At 49.5% G+C, this 23089-nt stretch overlaps 1 protein-coding gene across 14 annotated transcripts in view; it reads left to right on the forward strand.

Annotated features, from left to right (window-relative positions):
• Positions 1-23089, forward strand: part of Prkag2 (protein kinase AMP-activated non-catalytic subunit gamma 2) — a 241050-nt gene that overhangs the window by 183166 nt on the left and 34795 nt on the right. For 11 of the 14 annotated variants that reach the window (XR_015685707.1, XR_015685708.1, XR_015685709.1 and 8 more), the window contains 1 exon segment: positions 11499-11568. The exons of 2 other annotated variants lie outside the window; for them this stretch is intronic. Coding sequence is in view for 9 of the 12 variants with exons in the window: in XM_087658379.1 (XP_087514505.1) it covers positions 11499-11568 (70 nt within the window). In the remaining 3 variants the exon portion in view is untranslated. 14 annotated transcript variants of the gene reach the window in all.

The raw sequence follows: 23089 nt of genomic DNA on the forward strand, positions 1-23089 counted from the left end.
TAAGGTCACTATTTTCTCATGTGTGCAGGTCCAGGGATAGAATAGGCCCCAGGCAAAGTGAGACATGGGTAGACCTGCTCAGTGACATCACCCAAGCCCTGTCTGCTGTGGTTTCATCTGAAGGCACCCGGCTGGCCACCCAAAGCTCTCAGTGCATGCCTACCTGACAAGAACTGATAGGCGGAGTCATGAACATGTAATGTGGAGCTGATGTAATGCATGTGTGGGGAGGATGTGAACCCCAACCGGGAAGCAGAAGGGAATGGATGCTGGGCAGGCAGCCAAGAGAGTCCCTCTGCAACAGAGCAGTGTGAATCCGGGGGCTGGGGGGAGCACCTCCTAGTACAGTGTGCAAATCACCTTGTATAGCACTGAGTTTAAAATAGGAAAGACATTTTCTTTCCTGTTCTGTATGATATATGATAATGTAATACACTTGTGTGTGTGTGTGAATAAAGTACAAATACTATGTTGTGTTGTAATCAGAATAAATATGTACATGCACATTTTAAACACATAGAATTTGTAAATTTATTCAGTTAGCAAGGAACTATAAACTGAAGACTTACAGGTACAAGGCAGTGAGTGTTGTTGTTGTTTGAGACTGGATTTTTCTATGCATCCCTGGCTGTCCTGGAACCAGCTCTATAGACCAGGCTGGTCTCAAACCCACAGAGATCCACCTGCCTGTGCCTCGTAATATGGGCTATCACTGCCCGGCTAACAAACACCTTTCAAAGCTGTCCTATAATTCCAGTGCTTGGGAGACAGAGGCGAGAGGATTATGGGCATGAGGCAAGCCTGGGCTACACAGAGAGTTTCAGGCTAGCCTGGCTGGGTTACATAGCAAGACCCTTGACTCAGAAAAAGAGAGAGAGGAGAGAGAGATGGTGTGGTAGGGTAGAGGGGGAGGGAAAGGAGGAAGAGCAGAAAGAAGAAGAGAGGAGGAGGAAAGAAGAGGGGACTCGAGAAGAGGCAGGAAAGGGGGCTCAGCAGTTAAGAGCACTTGTTATTCTTGCAGAGAGCCCAAGTGTACATCAGAACACCCACATGGGGGGTTGGGGATTTAGCTCAGTGGTAGAGCGCTTGCCTAGCAAGTGCAAGGCCCTGGGTTCGGTCCCCAGCTCCGAAAAATAGAAAAGAAAAAAAAAAAAAAGAAGAAGAACACCCACATGGATAGTTCACAACTATAACTCTGTCCTATGCCCTTTGCTAGCTTCTTGCTTGTGCATGCAGGCAAAACACCCATACATATGAAACAAATGTTTAAACTTGTTTTAAAAGAGAAGAAGGAAAAAGGAGGAGGGGGCAGAAGGAAAAAAGTAAGAAAGAGAAAGACAACCGGGGGGTGGGGGTTGGAAGGCTCCTGGAGGCTTGAGGCTTGAGTCCCAACAGCCTAGAGCTTCAGCCTCACATAGGGTGGTTGTGATGAAATCATACGTTTAGATCAGCGAACAAAGCAAGGTGCTCAGAAATAGAGCCCCACTTCAGTCCACTGAGTGTGAGTAAAGGCAGGTCACCTTGACAGGGAGAGTAAACTTCTCCCAGCAACCCTGTGTCATCATGTGTCACAGTAAAAAACTGAATCAAAACAGGTCACGGCGATAAATAGACTAGCCAAAGTTAAGACTTCTAGGAGGTTGGGACAGGGACACAGGTGAGGAAAGCCAGAGCCAGAAACCTTGCTCCTTTGTATTCAGAGAGCATTCTGAGCTTTCAGAATACGCACTGTGAGTGCTTAGATCTCTAGTGGAGTAGCCAGGCTACTGATCCAAATATATGAAAGCAAACAGCACAAGGCCAAGGGGAAGGAGGCTGAGGACCCATGGCCAAATTACAGCACTGAACTTAGGAGCACTCTCCCCTTGCTTAGCCTTTGCAAACTAGAGCTCCAGGATGGTACAGTGCACAAAACCACACAAAGAAGCCCCAGGGAAAGGGGAGCCAAGGAAGAAGGGAAAACCAGTGTACTAATTGCTTCACTCATTGCTGTGACCAAGTGCCTGACAAAGGCCACCTAAGGATGGAAGGGTTTGCTTTGGCTCACAGTTGGAGGGGCTCACGGTTGGAGGGGCTCACAGTTGGAAGGGCTCACAGTTGGAGGGGCTCACGGTTGGAGGGTGCGGTCCATCATAATGGGTATGTGATAGCAGCAGGAACGTGTGGTCACATTGCATCCACCATCAAGTAGAAAGCGATGAGTAAATGCTCAACTCACTTTCTCCTTTTGATTCGGCTTGGCATCTCTCCCCTGAGGATAGTGCTGCCCACTTTGGGGTGGGTATCCCAATCTTTATCCAGGGATAAACTAGAAACTTCCTCATAGATGTGCCCAGAGGTTTGTCCGCTGGCTGATTCTAGACTCTCAAGTTGGCTGACAGTGCTAACTATCATAAATGGAAGAAAAGGGAAACAGTACAAGACCATGGAGAAGGAAAGTCCTTCTTCAGTGAGCTACAGTGGACTAGCCCCAACCATATCATTCATTCAGTCAAGAAAATGCCTTGTAGACTTATCTATGGGCAATCTGATGGTGGCATTTTCTCCATTGACGTTTTCTCTTCCCAGATAACTCTAGCTTCTATCAAGTTGTCAAAAGGCCTAACAGCAGGTATGGAACGCCTACTGCCAGAAGATGCTAGAGTCCTGGTAATACTGTGGTTAAAAGGAAACCAGTCTCCCCCTTCCAGAACTTCCAGTCCTGTGGGGGAAGCTTGTGTGATGACATAGAACTGGATTGAAGCTACAGAGAAAGAAACTAAAGCTTCTAGAAGGCTGTTGAAGTAAATCTTCACAGCCTGAGAGGGAGAAGGAAAAGACACAGAAAACACAAACCATAAGAGGGTGTGTTGGCCGGGGAGAAACAGTTTGAAACTGGAAAGGCTTAGTTTGAATAATGGTGTCTGGCTTCCGAGAGCACAGTGAACCAGAGAACATGGTGGAAGCATATCATATGGGGGTGGGGGGTGCCTGAGCTTACTGGCAGTTTTCTCTTTGCCCAGTTTATTCCTTCTGGCCCTGCCTATAGGATGGCGCCACCCACACTGAGGGTGGGTCGGCTCTCACAGAGAGGTGGTGGCACAGCCAAGGTGCGTCACTAGCCCGGGTGCTTCTCGGCCCAGTTAGGTGACAATCAGCATCGCTCATCACAAAAGTTCACTCGAACCTCATCCAAACTGAAGATGGTTGCTCTGTCGTGATTAGGGAACTGTGAAAAGGTAGCCTACAGAACGGAGAAAGCATTCACCAACCAGGTGTCTGGCAGATGATTATATCCTGAATGCAAGTTTATCCTTTGTTTTGCTGAACACTGTGTTGTTCAGGCTGGCCTCAAACTCCTGGGCCTAAGCAATTAATCCTCTTTCTCCAGCTCCAGAAGCAGAGACGGCAGGTGCACACCATGGTGCCCAGCTTTAACGTAGGGGGCTGAGGAGATGGCCTCGTTGGTAAAGTGTTCGCTACACATTCATGAGGACCTGAGTCCAATTCCCATAAACGGGTGGGCATAGTGGAACGTGGCTCCTCCTGTAATCCTCGTGGTGAAGAGTCAGAGACAGGAGGTCCCTAGAGCTTACTGGACAGCTAGTCTGGGTTCATTGTATCAAACACTAAGGTGGAAAGCCAGGCGGTGGTGGTGCACATCTTTAATCTCAGCACTTGAGACACAGAGGCAAACAGGTCTCTTTGAGTTGGAAGTCAGCCTAGTCTACAGCGTGAGTTTAGGTTCAACCAGGGCTATGCAGAGAAATCCTGTCTCAAAACAAACAAACAAACAATACACACACACACACACACACACACACACACACACACAATAAAGGGGAAACGTTTTAGGTTTTACATATCTTGAATTTGAGAGACTATATATGTAAGTACAGTAATTTATATAGAATTCTCTTTCTCTCTCTCTTTCTCTCTCTCTCTCTCTCTCTCTCTCTCTCTCTCTCTCTGTCTCTCTGTCTCTCTGTCTCTCTCTCTCCCCCTCCCTCTCCCTCTCTCTCCAAGGTCTCTCTATCTAGTCCTGGCTGTCTGCCTGCCTCTATAGAGTTGTTTCTAATCTTATTTCATTATTTTCATTACATGTCTATGTATGGGTATATTCATGTGAGTGCAATGCCTGCAGAGGCCAGAGCTGTCAGATCCCCTGGAGCTGGAGTTCCAGCTGCGCGTGTGCCATCTCGGAGCAGGTGTGGCCTTGCTGGAGGAAGTGTGTCACTAAGGGGTGGACTTTGAGGTCTCAGAAGCTCAAGCCAGTTTGCTTTCTGCTGCCTGCAGATCTGGAGGTAGAGCTCTCAGCTCCTCCAGCACCATGTCTGCCCGGACGCTGCCAGGCTTCCCACCATGATGATAGTGGACTGAACCTCTGAAACTGTAAGCCAGCCCCAATTAAATGTTGTCCTTTTAATAGTTGCCATGGTCGTGGTGTCTGTTCACAGCAGTAGGATACTGACTAAGACAAGCAGTAAAGTGCTCTTGATGACAGAGCCATGTCCTCTTCATATAGAATTCTTAAATATCGCACTGGAAACTAAGGCATTCGATTGTAGGCAAATAAAGAAATTATCGAAAAGAAGCCACCAATCAGATAAACTGTGAAGAAGAGAAGTGTCATAGTCACTGTTCTGTTGCTGCGAAAAGACACCATGACCAGGGCAACTCTGATACAAGAACGCGTTGAATTAGGGACTTCCTTGCAGTTTTAGAGGGTTAGTCCATGGTCATCGCAGCAGGCATGGTGCTGAAGTGGTAGCTGGGGGCTTTACATCCTGATCTGTAGGCAGCAGGGGAGAGGGAGTGGGAGGGGCTGGGCCTAATGTGGGCGTTTGAAACGTCAAAGCCCAGTGACATACTTCCTCCAACCAGGTCACACCTGCTCCAACAGGCCACGCCTCTTAATCCTTTTCAAACAGTTCCTCTAACCAGAAACCAGCATTCAAACATATGAGCCTCTGGGTATTCTCATTTAGATCGCCACAGGAAGGTAAGAGGGGAGAATCAGAAGAGGATTCCTGGTAAAGACAGAGGGGGCCCCGTCCCCAGTAATGGGGAAGAGGAGCAAATCCTGTGTCATTGCTACCCTGCCTGAGCAGTGGTCTACCCAAGGAAGAAGCAGGAGTGTCCGACCTTGCCAGTGAATCAGATGCCATCATCTACCAGCAATTGAGTACAAAACAAACAAGCAAGCCACACTTGGTGGCACATCTTTAATTCCACTGTGCAGGAGGCAGAGGCAGGTAGATCTGTAGGAGTTCAAGGTCTACATGTCAAATCCAGGCCAGCCAGGGATACGTATTGATCCCCTGTCTCTCTCCAAGAACAACAAATCTTGTACTGTTTGAAGTAGATTGGGGTTTTGTGTTAGGCAGCATTCACAGCTTCAGGAACAGGTGTAGCCCAGGGTAGCTCCATGCTAGCACGTTTTACACCCAGGGAGGCTGCCATGGTAGCCAGAGTCACTCAGAGACAGTCAGAGACGAGCAATGACTTCGGGTCAGTGCGCTAAATAATTGAGGGGCTCCTTTTCCTGTATTTACTGTCAATTTTTTCTTGGCAGTAAGTAGCTATTTAATGTCTCTTTGTTTCTTAAGGCAGAGCAACCTCGTAGAACCTTGGTGCATTAAGGGTACTTTTTAGCAGTTGTTTTGTGATTGTGCATCCGGGTAAAGCTTTTCCTTCCAAGTTATTCAGAATACTGTATTTCTCATTCTCCAGGCCAGTTATGTAACAGATCTTAATAATTCAGCACTTCTCACCAGCCAGGACGCCACGTTTGTAAGGGCTCCGTTTTTTGCAGGCATCCCTTCAGAGCAAATTGTTCTTCTCACCACACTAGAGCCCTGGAGCTTCAAATTGCCTGAAGAGGCAAAGGCATACAGGTAGAAAGGTGTCCTGTGGTCACACGGTAGCAAGGGGAACACCCACCATGCCTCTCTGTCGCCAGAAGAACCATGCAGGTCCCCTGGGGGGATTGGCCTCAGATGGGCTGTCAGGAAATTTGAGGTGCACGGTTTATCTGGTTTTTCTAATTCCAAACCCAGGTCCTGACCGACTGTGATGGATGAGCGCACACCCCTCTTTCTCTATGGGGATAATACCAAGCCCTTCCTTCCCCCTCTTCCCTGCCCTGGCTCCCCCTCCCCCCCGCCCAGAGCAGCTAAAATTAAGTCTGACAAAAAGTCTGCCGAGACCTTAAGAAAACATTGCCATAGAAGGGCAACTGAGGACCACCAACTTTAAAAAGTTCCTGCCCATGAATTGACCTTCTTTGGACCCTGTAGGTATTCATGCAGGTATCTAAGAGCTTTGAAGGCCATTGACTTCTTGAAAAGGGCCGTATGATAGAACAATATTTCATCTGCCCTTTCCTATTGCTCCATAGCTGTCTTTCTGAGAAATGTGTTTTCTTGCCAAGTAAAAAATCCATGACATAAATTTGATTTCACCAGCTTATTACATAGAAATACTTCCATTTCAGGCTGCTGCTGGACATCCAGTGTTGAGGGAGGAGTGGGCCCAGGAGCTGGATAAGTGTGGTTTCCATTCTCTTATTGAGGACCACCTTGTAGAGAACACAGCCCCTGCCTGTTTCCTGCCCATGTTAGTCTCCAAGACCATCTCTTCAGTTTGTAAGGTGACATTGATGGACTCCTAACCAGGAAGGACCCAGGAAAGGGGGGACTGGGGTAATGGCTCAGAAGATAAAAGGGTGTACTGTTCTTTCAGAGGACCCTGGTTCAGTTCCCAGCACACACGTGGTTGCTGACAACCTTCCTTAAGTCCTTTTCTGAGAAACCCAGAGCCGTCTTCTGGCCTCTGCAGATATGGGCACCAGGCCCACTCATTTTAAGCTTATACATTTTAGCATACACATTTTAGGCATATACACTTTAGGCATACACATTTTAAGCATACACATTTTAAGGCAAAACTCATAAAATAAAAATAAGCTTTAAAAAAGAATAAGAGATTTTCAAAAACATCGCCAACATTACCACAAAAACAAGAAGGTAAAATCTGAGGTGTGGGACTCGGGCAACACTTATGCATTCATCACCAACCTTGCTCTTTCGAGATAACAAGGTGTAGGTACACTTGCCAGACACACTGTGGGGTGGCCACGTGGCTTTAATGGAAGCTGGATCCTCACGTACTGTTGGCAAGTGCCACACCATGGTGGTGTAACCCAGATGGGCTGTTCCTCAAATGTTAGCCATGAAGTAGCCAGTAGAATATGACCCAGCAACTCTACTCCTCGGTATTTAACCCCCCAAAATGGAAATACATGTCCACACGGACATGAATGTTTGTAACAGCCAAAAGGTAGAAAACTCCCAGATGAAATGTTCACCAGCTGAGGGAGGGTCACACCAGGACGATGACCCCTTGTGTATGACATCTGGAACCAATAGAGACAAAAGTGGATTAGCCCCACGGTGGGGGTGAGCAGCCAGCAGGAAATAAGATAGTGGGTGCACAGTTTCCCTTTGGGACAGTGAAAAGATTGTCAACTTGGTTGCCTGACTCTTAATCCACTGAAAGTCACTGCACTACAGGGTAAGCTATTTTTTCCAGTAAATACATTCATGAGTCCCAATTGTCATTTCTTCCACAAAATTGGCTTGACTCATGGGGGGAAGGCAGTGTGCTATCTTAAGCAGGATGTGGATTCTGGCACAGGCAAGATTCAGAGCAGGTCCACTACCATCAAGGTCCCTCAAGGTGACCTTTCATAAAAGTCATGGTCACTTTTGTCCACCCCTGCACTCCAACCCCTGGCATACAGTAATTTGACCCCGGTTTCTATAATTGTGTCATGACATGAAAGCAATGTATGACCCTCAGAAATGGCTTTAATTTGACTCGGAATAATTCCTGTGAGACTTGTCCATATTTTATTTGAGACAGGGTCTCACCATGTAGCTCTGGCTGGCATGGGACTCACTCTGTAGACCAGGCTGGTCTAGAACTCTCAGAGATCCACTTACCTTTGCCTCCCGAATGTTGAGATCAAAGATGTGCACTACCATGCCCAGTTTTTTCAAGTTTTTGAACAGATAATTGGTGGACCTTTAGAAGTTTTGGTGTGATGTGCTGTGGCATAGATGGTTTGGGTGTTGTAACCGTCAGCCATCAAATAGCATCTGTAATTCCCAGTTGAGGCTCTTAGGAAGGCAGCTGCTGGGAACATTCTTTTTTTTTTTTTTTTTTTTTGGTTCTTTTTTTTTCCGGAGCTGGGGACCGAACCCAGGGCCTTGCGCTTCCTAGGTAAGCGCTCTACCACTGAGCTAAATCCCCAGCCCCGGGAACATTCTTGTATCCTGTCAATGTGTCCATTGTCGCCCCGTGATTAATACTCAGGAAAACACCTGATGTGTGATTTGTAAGTGCACAGCTTCAAAGGAAACTGGCAAGGTGTTTTCAGGGCATTCTTTCATTCTGGTTTTTCTTTTCAAATTTATATTTAATTATGTGCATGTGTATGCAGGTCTCTCTGTGTCTGCCCGCATGAGTGCAGGAGCCCTCCCAGGCCAGAGGTGTCAGATCCCCTGGAGCTGGAATTACAGGCAATCATAAGCTGCCTGAGAGTGCGGGGGTGGGGGTGGGGGTGGGGGGGCACTCAGGTCTTCTGGAGAAGAACAGCAGGTATTCCTAACTGCTAAGCCATGTCTCCACCACTCTCTGTTTCTAGCCATCCCAGAGTGCAAACCGGTTCTGTTTAGTTCTGTCCTCACCTGCACTGGATACAATCAGTGTGTGCTTCATCCTGATGGGTGTGTGTTGACAGCTCGTGCCTTGGATTTACATGACTCTCCTCGATGTGCTTGTTGCCGGCTCTGTCCCACCCGCTCCTGGTGAATTGTCTCTCCATTCTTTCTGTCTGCTTTTCTCTGAGTTTTCAGCATCCTTTTATATTCGAGACACCAGTCATTGGTTAACTGTGTGGTTTGCAAATATTTTCTCCCGCTTTGTAGATTTAAGTTATCAAATTTTCCCTTTTATGGAGAATGTTTTCCATCTGAGATTTTCTCGATTGTTTTCCTAAAAGGTTCACATGCTAGGACCATGACCCAATTTGCGCTAACTTGCAGATAACATTGGGATAGTTTGGGTTGTCCTCGTTCGTGTGTTCTGACGGTTGATAACCAGTGCCCACTGGTAGTTAGGAGTGTGCCTTCGTGCAGTTGTCAAAGCATGGTTCACATATTAGCTTGGATGCATTGCTGGTGTGCTGTTGGCAGTTATCTGTTTCTCTCTAATATCACATAGTCCCGATTACTGCCGCTATACTGTAAGCTTTTTAAAAAGAGATTCGCTTTGGTCTGTTGGGTTTCTGAGACAAGCACCTTTTCTTATTCTGGGGGCAGGGGCGGGGGTGTTGAGACAGGGTTGAGACTGACTGTCCGGGAATTAGCTCTGTAGACCAGGCTGCCCTTGAACTCAGAGGTTGGCCTGCCCCTGCATCCCTAGTGCTGGGATTAAAGGCCACCTCACCCAGCCTGCTTTTATTGGTTTGTAATGTCTGTGCATTATGTATCTCTCTGTGGGTTTGAGCAATGAAGGCGAGTGCACAGAAGCCCCTGGACCTGGTGTTGCAGACAGATGTAGGCCATGGATGTGGGTGCTGAAGTCCTCTTCAGGAGAGTGGTGGGTCCTCAGCCCCTGCACCCTCTCTCTGGTCCTCACTGCAGGGTTTAATAATGGGAAACGTGACCCCTCCCACTTGAGTCTAGGTGTTCCAAAGCTTGCACCTTCCTGTGTGAGGTATAAAATCGGCTTATTTGTGTCTACAAAACAGAGTTCCTGGGATTTTGACAGGAAGTGAAAGAAACCCAGAGATGACCTTGGTGGCCCACATTTTTATGCTGGGTCTTCCTGCCTCTGAATGTGGGGTGCCCTCCCCCCCCCACGCCTGTTACCTCTGCATCTACCTCACCTACTGTGCACACTTTAGATAGAAACTCTGTGTGTGGTTCCTGTGTTTATTTTACGTATTAACTTTCGTGGCAGAGACTGTAAACAGCATTTGATACCAGCTCCCACATAGTTGTTTTTATTATACCAGATGCGGTGTGTTGATCCTCCGCTCTCCCTCATCTTCCTGATTGTAGAAGTGTGGTTTGTTTCCAGAGTCTGGGGCTTTATGCACAGACAGTCTACAATTCGGATGGTTCCGTTTCTTTCTTCCTACATAGTGTGTTTTAATATTTTTAATTTTTTCCTTTGAGAACTTCATACATGCATACAATATATTTTAAAGATTTTTTAAAAATTGTATGTCTATGGGTGTTTGCCTTTGTGCACATCTGCACGCAGTGCCTCCGAAAGCCAGAAAGGGTACCAGATCCCTGGAACTGGAGTTACAGTTGTGCGCTGCCATGTGGGTAGCAAGTGCTCCTAACCACTGAACCACCTCTCTACCCCCAACTTACAATGTCCTTGGATCATATTCCTCCCTCTCCCGCTCCAACTCCTCCTCCAGCCCCCTCCTCACCTTCTCCTCCCAACCTCAGACCCCCTTTTCCAATTTGCCTTTTATTCCTGGTACTTGGCTAAATGAGACAGAGCTCTGAAACTGCTCCGGAACTTAAGAAGTGTTCAGTTTTTTCACTACAAAGCAAGACAAACTGCTTTTTTTTTTTAATCGCAAAACAGCTTAACAAAACCGTTTTGGGTTTTTGTTTTGTTTTTTGTTTTTTGTTTTTGAGAGGGGACACTTTAGATTTAGGAATTGACCCATCTAAGGTTAAAAGAGGTCTCTACTTCCTGCTTCTGGGCTTGTAAAATTGACAAGTTCCCTCCCAGGTCGGTGGCCCGGCAGGTGCTGGCCGTCGGCAGCCTCGGGCCCTAACCGGCAGCAGACGGCTGCCAGCCTCGCCTGCCTGCCAACCAGAGTTGGCGATAGGGAAGTCTCAGATACCCAAGTCCAGGGTGACGGGCGTGCCCGGGGCCAGATTTAAATTGTGTGAACTTTTGGCCGCAAGCTGCGGCGGTGAGGAAAGAGCGAGCTGCGAGCGGAGGAAGCCAGTTAAGAGATCCGCCGCGGGGAGAGGGGGGTGAGATGGAGAGCACGCGAAAGCGCGGGCGACGCGCGGCCCCGAAGGCGGCCTCGCCTTTTAAGGGAGCGGTACGCCGCCGGCGCGGGGCCCCGAGAGGGAGGCGCGCACCCGCCTAGGGTGCGGCGGGTGCCCATGGGCCCACACCTGCGCGAGAACGCGCGTGTCCGCAGGCGCGCGCGGCGGCCGAAGCGCTGGGGCTGCCGCTCCCCCTTCCCACGCTTGCTCGCGGGCCGTACCAAAGGCGCAGGGGGGAGCGGAGCGAGCCATCGCGGCCCACCTGCGGCTGCGGGGCCTGGGCGGGGACGCGCTCCACCCTGGCCTGCCGCGCGCGCCCGCCGGGGCGCGCGCCCGCCGCCGCTGCAGGCCCCTCCCCCCCGATGCGAGAGAAGCCGGAGCGCCGCGGCCCATGCTGATCCGTGTCCTCCTCCTCCTCCCCCTCAGGCGGCGCTGGCGGCGGCCCCGGGACCCGCGGAAGCCGGCATGCTGGAGAAGCTGGAGTTCCAGGAGGAAGGTGAGTGCGCGACCCGCGCCCTGCGCTGCCGGCGGCGAGCACCGGGACTGCAGCCCACTCCGGGGAAGCACCGGGCTCCCGGGATGCAGCCCGGTTCCTGGGGACGCAGTCCCGCTCTGAGGAAAGCACCCGGCCTCGGGGAAGCAGCCGAGTTCCTGGGGATGCAGCCGTGTTCTGGGGTTGCGCCTGGTTCCGGGGATGGAGCCCTGTTCCCGGGGACACAGCCTTGCTCCAGGGATGCAGTCCGGTTCTCAGGGAATCAGTCTGGCTCCCGGGGATGCAGCTCTGCTCCAAGGGACGCAGCCGGGTTCTGGGGGACGCAGCCCCGATCCCGGGAGCGGCCGCCCGCGCGCTCCAAGGGACGGCCCTTTTGTCCTCCGCACCCGAACTCAAGAGAGTGCCAGGTGTCATGCAGCCCTAATTGTGCATGTCACCGCGCGCCCCGAGGACACCCCCGGAATCATATGGACAGCCCATACCTTCAAATAACAAACCGGTTCCCTTATCTGTATTTGTGGAAATACCTCCAGTAGGGTGTGTCTTCCTCCCTCCTCTCCCTCAAATGGGTAAAGTTGAATCGACAAACCCGAAGTGGCTCGTAGATCTGGTTTGAGACCAGTCGACCCCCTCACACTTGACCATCCTGTCTCCTCTCCTGCCGCCTGGTTATTCTTCTTTCTGCCCTATTTTTAAATACTAGCTTCTTACAGGTAAATAGCCTGGCTCTTATTTTGAGGCTGCTAACATTTAAACGGGGAAGTCGAAAATGAACTTTATATAAGATGCATGACCATTTGCAGACTATAAAAGGCCTTATGCAGTCTCGTGTACTTCCATGATTTATTTAGGGGCTGCTCCTTTTTCCGAGAGTACTGACAAAACGAAGGGCCTGGAACAAAGAATGTGCTGTGTGGATGCTGTCCCTTGTGCCAACTTTACTTTAATACCCCTGTTCATTTATGTTCAGACAATTACTTAAATAAGCATGCTTAACCAGCTGGGGAGTGCTACCCTGATAGCATTAGGCCAGTGCCTGTTGTAGCTTCACTGTAGCACTTCACAAAAAAAAAAAAAAATGTTGGCCTAAAGATAATACGTCTCTATAGAAATGTCTTCGTTACTAACAAACGGTGCATTTCAGAATTTTCCCGAGCTTTGCTTGTGTTTTGTCCTATCAAAAGAGAAGCCCGTGTCTTCATTTGGACGCACCTCCTGATCCCTTGGTGTTCCTATGCTGCATGCACAGCAGGTAGTGACCAGTGGCTGCCAGGTTTGTGGTCTGGGAAGGCTAAGCTGGAGAGATTGAAGTGAGGCTTGCCGGAGTGGAGCTCTATGTGGGAGGACCCAGACTCACATGCAAGTGGTGTTGCGTTCTCCGTGCCTTGGTTTCCTCTTGTCTGTAAGAGAGCCAGTGGTGAAACTCTTCGAGGGTTCCGTGAGATCATCCGCTCTGAGGCGTTCAGCGAGAACCCATGGTCAGTGCTTTGTAAGTGTTACTTTTACTAAGTGCCATTAGCCAAAACCCACGGACTTTATTAGTGAATCTCAATATGGGGGTTCTGCTTAGTATAGGTTTCGTGGCTTTTCTCTTTCCTCGAGATTTATTTTATGCGCCTTTCTCACAGTTAGCTGTGTACCCTTTCGCCTCTGGATTGCCTGTGTCGTGAATGTACAGTGTGAAAGCAAGCTTGTTAAGAATAAAAATTAAAATTAAAAACAGGAGCGCCCCCTCTCCACCCATCTATTTTTATCCGTGTCACCGTCGTTGCTTTTAGCTGAACCCCACAAATAACCCTGTCAAATGTTCCTAGATTTTTAGGAAGGCAGACTATTAAACAATTGCTGTGAGGCTGAGCTGGAATGGGAATGGTGTTGGTGGAATAGTCCAGTGTTTCCCTGGAACTTTAAATTGTTCATTCATCTGAAATTCAGAAAAGCCGCTTGTTTGAAGGGGAGAAAGGAGGTGCAACAGGGAGGCATCACACCTTTAAGTATCCCGGGAACCAATGCTAGCCGTCCGCAGAGTGGGTCCCAACTGAATATGCCCGCTCACTCTTCTGCCTTCCTCATTTCCCCGTTAGTGTCCTCAGTTACGCATTTGGAGGCCTGACGACACATTCGTTATACGGGCAGGTACATGGTAACTGGAAGTGTTGTGCCAAAGCCGTTTTTCTATTTCCTTATAAATGTCAACTCTGTTGCAGTCGACAGAAGGCGTCTAAAGTATTAGTAAGGCTGGAGGAAAGAAGAGGTGGAAGGGGGACAGCACAGCAAGGCTGTTGTTAGTCTGAGCTAAGAGGAGGTAGTCCTGCTCTCTGCTCTCCTGTGTGCATCAGCTGGGCTCGGGCGCTTCCTGCTACCCAGCCCTGGTGTGCCTGCCTTCTCTCAGTTCTTTCACAGGCTTCCCTTTAAAGAGTGAGGCTCCAGGTCATGGGCCTTCGGGTGCAGCAGAAGGGGCTATCTCATCTCAGACTTTGTGTTATTCACCCAGTCTGTCCCCTTTGCAGCCCAAGGCCAAACACAGTAGGGCTGGGGTCCAAGAAAATTGATTTATGAAACGGGCCAGCGTTGGCTCCTACATGTAGCACAGCAAGCCATGCTCCTCTTGGCACTCAGCGCGTCCCTCACCCTTTCTGCCTCCCACCTATCTTACCACAGCTGCGGGGTGCACTGCAAATCGCATCTCTCTGAAGCTGCCCGTCTGTGTGCCTTTCCCTTGTCCCCCTGTTCCGCTCTGCTGGTGTCTGCCATAAGGATCCCAGTAGCCACCTGAAATGTCTGTACTTGCTTTATGATGCTGGGAGAATTCATTGATCTGATGCTTGCAAAACCCTGAGACCAGAACGTCTCCAGAGCCATCGCTTTATGGGTTTGCTTTTTTTTAATTCTTTAAGCTCTGGGGCCTGAAAGTCACTTCATTTCAGCATTGTGTTTATCCCAACTGCTTTGAATTTATTTCCTGACTAGGTCTGAACCTGAACATAGCCTGGACTGCTCTAAAGATCATATATTGCATGCCCCACAGTTCAGTCGGCCAGAATCCTGGCCCTATTTACCAGCTCGGACATTCTCGTAGACTTTAGGTCCATCCCTGGCTTCCGTCCTGTTGTCCCCAAAGTCTAGGGGCTTGTAGAGGACTAGTGATAGGTTTGAGGTGGCTTGCAGCAGTGGTGTTCTCTGCCTGCCCTTGCTGATCGGTTTCTCCTCACCTTTATCATCTGTCCATCCCACCTCTCAGTTCTTCACCAGGTCCAGACCTCACTCACACACTCTTGCTGTGGGAAGCCGGGCTAATTGACTCCAGAGTGATGAGAAGTAAGGAAGGGACTGGGCCATAGCTCCATTGTGGTGTGGTCGTTTGCTTCCTGGTGACAAACCCCATGACCAAAAGCAACTTAGGGAAGAAAGGATTTATTGCCCCACTGCTTGTAGTTCATCCCGAAAGAAAGTCAGGGCAGGAACCTGGATGCAGAGGCCATGGAACGATGTCGTTTACTGGCTTGCTACCCATGACTCTTTGTGTCACCCAAGATACAAGGACACAGGTGCCCAGAGAAGGCACCACCCTGAGTAGGCTGGCCCTCCCACATCAATCACTGACTGACAGGTACCCTACAGACATGCCGAAAGGCCAGTAAGATAGAGGCATTTTCGCAATCGAGGTTCTTCCCAGGTAACTCTAGTTGGTGTCGGGTAAACAGGAAAACTAAACAGCAAATACAAGGACCTAAACTCAGTCCCCAGCACCCACATATGAAAAAGCAGGGCGCGATAACACCAGCTTGTAATCCCTGCACACTGGGGAAGTACAGACAGGCAGATCTCTGGAGTCTGCTGGCCAACCGGACTAGGTGAATTGGCAAGGTCCAGGTTCAGTGTGAGACCCTATCTCAAAAACCAAAGTGGAGAGCAATGGAAAAAGACATCGAGTAGCCACCTCTGGCCCTTACCCGCTCGTGCACCCAAACACTTAGATACACGCATGCACACATGAATGCATGCACGCAGACACACAGGCACAAGAAAGAACAGGGACCACTTTGTGGGAGAGTAAGCCTCATTTCCCAGTAAAACACCTCACAGTTAAGGCCCTGTCATGTGAGGGACTTGGCCATCTTTCCTGGGGTAATCCACAGAGCCTCCTGAAGCTTTGTTTGAGCATTGTTATTATTATGGGCTGTGTCTGGCAGACACAGGCCTGGCGCTTAGTGACTGCTTGCTTGCTTTCCATTCCTGCCTGGAAGTCAGACTGCAGGGCATCCAATAACCAGTGTACACACACACACACACACACACACACACGCACACGCACACGCACACACACACAGGCGGGGGGAGGTGGGGAGAACTAACAAAAACTTGCCCACTAACCCATGGTTCTTACCTCATGGGACATAATGACCTAAAGTAAGCAAAGATGGGGGCTCTCTCTGGAGACAGCACACCTCAGATATTGCAGTCATGGGGTCACCATACATGAACAAGTACACAGTTTCCATGTGGTATTAAATTTTCACAAGGATAGGAAATTCAGGGAAAATATAAATGGCTCCGGTTGCGTCTGCTGGTAGAGGGCAACCTAGGAAGCCTTCCTCCTTACCAGGCTCTCAGAGCTTTTAAGAGCAGGCTCTGCAGTCAGCCTGCAGGTTTGTTGCCTGCGATGAGAAGGGTGCTGACCTCTGGTGGTAGACATGTCAAAGCGACAGGTTCTGAATGTCTCTGCGCTCTCTCAGCTCTTACCTTCTCTTGTGGGCTTGGCTTATAGGCAAGGGATATATTGATTCTTGACCACAAGAATAATTAAGGTTGTGTGAAATATCTGTAGTAGACATTTTCCTGCCTAGCTTTAACTGTATTCACATATCGCCACATGTTTTAGGACATCCAAAGTCAGGGTCTAATGTATCTTAACGGTATCCTAGGCTTAAGGAGGTACAGGGGTCGTCATGTAGACTGTGCTTTGGGAGGGAGTCTGCCCTCCCCCCACCCCCGCAGAAGTTTCTGGAATGAAATTTTGAGTCCTTATGTAACCTGGAAAGGTGATGGGTCTTTAAGAGATGAGCACGCCCTTAGAAGGGATTAACGTTGGTCTCCCAGGTATACGTTGGTTCTTCCAAGGCAGGTTGGAAAGGATCAAGCTAGCCTCAGCAGTCTCTGGCCTCTCTCTGTCCTTAGAGCCTCTTGTACCAGCCGCCTTGTGATACTCTCCCCGTTACAACGCAGCGCGTAGGAAACTCAGCGTACACGAACACCACGCTACTTAGGTTTTCCTGCCACCAAAATCATAAGCCACGTAAATATCTGTGCTTTGCTCAGAGCATGGTATTCTGTCCAAGTAGCAAAAAGCAGGCTAAGACAGACAGATAGGAAAAGGTTATGCTGCCGAAAAGGGGAGGGAAATCCCTGACCGGTTTAAACATCGAGTGTTTGGATAGCAAAAAAATGTGACTTATCACTAGGCTTCGAAAGTGCATGGAACCAACTAGAAACTCATCAGGAACCAAGGTAGCATCTCCCGTCACTTCGCTAGGGACTTGTGAACTTACCTCCAGAAGACTGTCTTGCTATCGTATGGGCCTGGTGGTCCAGATCCCATCACTGTCCAAGTGGAACTCCACCCCACTCACCAGAGTCCTGGGCCTGTGGTTTGACCTCAGTGGCTTCCACCTTCACCAGTCAGATATAAACAGGAACAGCGTCCGCTGTGCAGCAGCAGCAGCAGCAGCGCCAGAAAAATCGGAAGCATGTTTTAATGTTCCCTTCTCTGAGATCTTTTGATAACCACTGGCATGTATTGTGGCACTATGCTGAATCTCAAATAACCCTAAGGCACCCAGCATTACCACCCCCACCCCAACCCCACCCCCAGGTCACAGAAGAGGGAACTAAGAAGGGAAGAGGTGAAGTGCCCTCTCTGAGATGGCATGCCCAGCACATTCGGGAGACGTGTGGTACTCACCTAGAGTCAAGCCCATGTTGGAGGCCAATGTGAGGCCATCTTCCTTTCAGGAAGCCCCCTTACCATGGTTGCTGCCTCTTTATTCTTTACCCCAATTCTGCCCTGCATCCAAACTTGCCAAGGTCAGCAGAAGCTTATCGTCCCCAAATCCAGTGGGCAGCAGTCAGCCCTCACCCCCCTCTCGACCTGTAGTCCACACAGTTGCCCTGTGTCCTCGTCTCTGAGCTCATCCTTAATGTCTACCACACAGCTGGAGCAGCAGCTTGGTGCCTGGTGGGCTCCTCACTATAGCTGGCTGTTGATTCCCTCTGTGGTTCTTCCTCTTCCCTCTGCAGCCAGTATAACGTGGTGTGACTCACAGCTCCATGCAGCCACCCTTCTTACCGAGTGTAAGAAACCAAGTGCTCCTGAGGCTCCATTTGAGGCCTACTCACCTTCACACTGGTCCTCACCTGAGAGAGCGCTCACTCCTGGCTCTGACCAGTATTCATACTGCCCAGCATTTGGTTTCATGAAACCAAACTTAGCCATGAAACTTAGTGTCTAAGAATGTCCAGTACACCTCTCCAGCCAGGCCTCTGTCCTTCACGGGTGCCTAGCTAGCAAAATCAGCCATGATCCTCATAGTCTACTCGCTTTCCTGATCTCTTTTTCCCTCCCCCTCCCCATCCTCCCCCCCTTTCTGTCCTAATTTGATAAAGAAGGAAGGGATGGAAAGAAGCAGGAGCGGACCCCAAGAACAGGCGAGGTTGGTCATGGAAGCTTATGAGGGATCAAAGGAGGCAGAACAAGCTGCAGAGATCAGCTTCTCTGGGGACCAAAGCAGCCTGTGGAGTAAAGGGTTTATTTTATCTTACAAACCCCAGGTAGCATGTCACCACTGAGCAAAGTCAGGGAAGGAACCTAAAGGCAGAGGCCATAGAGGAATGACCTTGCTCCTCATGGTTCACCCAGCCTGCGTTTTTAGACAACCCAGGATCACCCATCCAAGATTGGTATCACCCACAGTGCACTGGGCCCTCCCACATCAGTCATTAATCAAGAAAATGTTTCGCAGTCTTGCGTATAGGCCGGTCTAATGGAGGCATTTTCTCAGTTGAAGGTTCCCTTTTCCCACATGAGTCAACTTGTGTCAAATTGACAAACCCGAGCCCTAGCCAGCACATTTTCTCCTTCTTCCTCTTCCCCACCCCCTTCTTTCACTCTGCCAGCTTGGTTCGATGATATCCCCCACTGTCTCACCCGCCTGAGGATTGCCTTCTAAGCACCGCCTCTCTTCCTGCCAGCCCAGCCCTCTCCATCCATCTGTTGAACTAGGAGCTGATCTCTGCAGCTCACCCTGCCTCCTTCAGTCCTGCCTAGTTTTCCTCCCTGTCCTTGGTGTCCGCTCCTTCCCTCCCTCCCTCCCTCCCTCTTCCTCCCTGTAGCATCCCTCCTGCACTTGCAGCTTTTGCTGCCTCGAGCGAGCGCACACACACCTACTCCACCAGGCCTCTGTCTTCTCAGGGACTATTCACTCTCTCCCCCCCACCCCACCCTCCTCTCTCTGGATGGTTCTTCCCTCTCCTCTCACTGAGCCCTGCACACCTAACCTAATCTTTTAAATGGCTGTAAGAAGCAGTTAGCCTCATCGTTTCCATTGCATGGAGGAAGAAAGTGAAAAGGACAGGCCTGCAAGTCTGAGCCAGGCAGGACTTCACTGAGTATCTCAGTGCCCTAATGGGGTCACTGCATTTCTTTGTTAGTAAACCTCAGGCTCCAAGGGCCTTCATTTCCTATAAATATTTGTTACGTGGAGTGGAACTTTAGCCCTCACACTCACAGAGCCTGGAGTACTTCAGCTGGTTGATTCCTATGGGGAAAAAAAGAGCTATTTGTGTTGAAAGCACCATGCAGGTGAGGAAGAGCTGACTTTGGTAATGCGGATGAGGTGGAGAGGTGGAGGAGAGTGGTAGGTACCGAGTCTCTCTGCGATGAGGACACATCTCCACCCGCCCATGCCGGCCAGGCGTGCGGTGTCTGCCGATGGGGCGAGTCATTGGTAATCCAGCAGGAAGGATGGGCAGTCTGTGTGAGGGAGGGTCTTCCAGATTTTCACTTTGTGGGAACAAGGTGCGTTCTGCTAAGGGTAGAGAAGAGTCTGACTTGTCTTCCATAGTTAAGGAAGAATCCATGGGGAGGCAGCTAATTTGGGGTCCTTTGGGTCGAGTTGTAGTTATTGTCCATTTGTCCAGGGGTGCTGCTGTCGTCTCCTACAGTTCCTGTAGATCTGAACTTAACATCACATCACTTTGCCTCAAGCCACCCCGTTTTTAGTTTAGTTTCAGATTGATACTTTGGCCATTTACAAGTAAGTTGCTAACAAGAACTTGCTGGGGTGGAATATTCGAGGCTGGTGACAAAGCAGAGCCCGCAGGAGACGCTGGGCCTAATCCCCCAGTGCTGCATAAGCCGGGCAGAGTGGAGCTGAAGCAGGCCTGTCGTCCCAGCCCAGGCTTGAGGGCAGGTACGTCGCAAGTTAAGATCCCCCTCCAAGATGTAGTGTGTCCAGGCCCTGTGTCCAGGTCGGTCAGCCTAAGCTACTCAACCCTGCCTCAGAAAGGAGAAAGGAGAGAAGAGGAGGTGGAGGAGATCCTGCTGCTGCCATTTGTCGTAGGATGTTCTCCCATCCATTGTGACCACCTCAAGATACAGACACACACACACACACACACACACACACACACACACACACACACACACCACACACACACACACACACACACACACACACACACTTGGTGTCTTGGCTGTGTGGCCATTGGTCTTACTGGTGATCCTAGCTTTGAAGTCTGAACAGATGACCCACCCGTTTCTAAATGCCTCTATAATTAGTGCCATAGTAACTAAGAGTCACACCCAGATCGGGGACCTATTCCCCCTGGTTAGTAGTTCTGGGACTTTAAGCAAAGTACTTAAAGCTTTGTTTTTCGCAGGTAGCTTGTCCATACCAGCACCGAGCTCCTATGAGTAAATGTGCATCGAGTAACATGACCACAGACAGCGTTCAGCCAAACGTGAGGGTGTGGTCGTTTGCATACACAGTAGCGGTAATGACTGCCATAAAGCAGGTGCCTGGTGGATGTCTCTGCCCCTTTGCAGCCGTGGTGAGCACAATTGTGTTTACCTTCTTTACTCGGAGTACCCTGCAGAAGGATGACATTGTTGTCCCCAGATAAAGAGCCAGATGTGGCCGCGTATGCCTGCAACCCTGAACTCGTGGATGGAGGCAGTGACAGTCCCACATGTTCAGATCCAGTCTGAGCTAGCTAGTGAGTTTCAGGCAGCCTGGGCGAGAAGCCTGTGTCTCAAAGAAGTAAAAAGCAAAAGAAGAAGAAGAAGAAAAAGAAGTAATAATGATAACAGTTCAGGCTTAAGCTCTGATGTGGTCAAATTCAGTAGGTGGTATGGCTGGTTTCCCGGTGTATACAGCATCTAAAATTCTCAGTCTTCAAAGTCATTTTTTTGTCTGCTAATATTGATTGCTGTCGGGCCATCTCTTGGTCATTCCAGGAGGAGGCTAGTGACTGGAAACAGTAGGGCAGAGTTAGAGGGTTGAAGGTTGGGACTTTGAGAACCATTCCTAGCCTCTGGGCAGAAAAAGTGCTCTAAAGTTGATCAGCAGTGACCTGCGTTTTAATTAGTCATGCATACTAAATAGACTTCCATTAAAATCGTGAAAGACAGAGTCCAGAGAGCGTCGAGACAGCTGAATACATGGGGTCTGTGAAAGCTCAGGGCATCTGCCCACACCCCTTACAATATTCCTGTGTATGTCTCGATAAACTGTTAATTGTTGCCCTCGAGAAAATTGATGGATCCCAGGGAGAGAGGCGCAGGGACCTTCATTTATAGTCAATCAATCAGCCACGGGGTTTGCACGAGGATTTGCACCCAGGACGGCAGGGATGTGGGCAGACCTGATCTGAGCCCTACACCTATGGATTCCATGGCCCCCCAGGTGGAGAATCAGAACTGAGAAAATCCAGCAATGGGGTCCTGTGGGCATCGGGTTCAGTGGGCACAGAATTCCATACACTTGGTCTCAGAATTCTGTGGAGGGGAGAGGAGAGGAGAGGAAAAGAGAAAGGGGGCAGTAAGAAAAGTAGCTTCTCCTCTATAGAAGGCCACAGGAAAGGTAGCTGCAGTTCCCCCAATAGGTTCAGTCCCCGAGTGCCCTACCCTCCCCCCTACTCTGTCTCCCACTCAACCTGAGCCCCTAAACAGACTGGAAGGTGTCATCCCAGGCCTGTGAACTGATAGCAGTGTCCATGGCCAGTGCCTTGCTGTGGTTCTGTGCATGGCTTTTATACATCATGGCTTGGAGTGGCAACTCCTGACAGAGTGCCTCTGGCCATTAGAACGGTGGCATGCCACGATGGAGATAGCCTGTGGATCTGTAATGGGAGCTTCAGTGCTAGCCCCTAACAGTGTACGTAATTGTGGACCAACACTGCGATTTGGGAGAATGGTACTGCTTCCAGAATGAGGTAGCCTTTCATCAGCGTCTAACTGCGGAATGCTCATAGTGTTTTCTCGTCATCTTGAATTCACCTTCCCTGGTTGACAGAATTGATCTCTCGCCCTCTGGTGGTTTGCTGAATTGATCCTTTCATCTTTTCCTGCTGAGATGAGATCTCATAGAAAAGGAGCCCTGCTCGGTAAAGACGAAGGCGTGTTCCTGGAGAAAGCAGTAGCATGGATAGCAGACCTTTGTCAGGTCTGTTTAAGAGGAGCGTGAAACCACAAAGTGTCAGAAATTAGAGAGCCTTCTTCACCGTCAACAGATTCTCAAAGTAATATACAGGAAAGGAAGCTGGACAGAGCTGGAGTTAAGAGTGCTTGAGGCTGGGGGCTGGAGGGATGGCTCAGTGGTTAAGAGCACTGGCTGCTCTTCCAGAGGTCCTGAGTTCAATTCCCAGGACACAACCTTCTGAAGACAACCATGTCTGAAGACAACAACAGTGTACTCATAAAAAGTAAATAAATAATTATTTTTAAAAAAAAAAGAGTGCTTGAGGCTTTTGCAGAGTGCCAGAGTTAGGTTCTCAGAATCCACATGGTGGCTCACAACCATCTGTAACTTCAGATCCAGGGCCCTCCACAGGCACTGCCCACATGTGGTATACAGACAGACATTCAGGCAAAACTCTTGTATGCGTAAGAAACATTTTTTTAAAAGAGAAATGGGACCATGGTGGTTTTAATGAGAACAGCCCCCAGAGGCTCATATATATAGGTCCCCAACTGGTGGAACTTTTTGGGAAGGACAGGAGGTGTGGACTTGTTACAGGAGGCGTGTCACTGGAGTAGAGTTTGAGTTTTCATCATTTCCAGTTAGGACTCCCCCAGTCATGCCTAGCTAGGCTTGTGGGTCAGATGTAAGCTCTCAGCACCAGGCCTGCTCCCATGCTCCTCCTGAAGCCATGAGCCCCAGATAGGTTGGTTGGGGTGTCTCATCAAAGCAATAGAAGAGTAACCAAGACAGAGACTGCACTGATGAGTTTTAAGACTGTTCCGTTA

This window comes from Rattus norvegicus, chromosome 4 (assembly GCF_021556685.1).
Source record: "Rattus norvegicus strain SHRSP/BbbUtx chromosome 4, alternate assembly SHRSP_T2T, whole genome shotgun sequence".
NCBI lineage: Eukaryota > Metazoa > Chordata > Mammalia > Rodentia > Muridae > Rattus > Rattus norvegicus.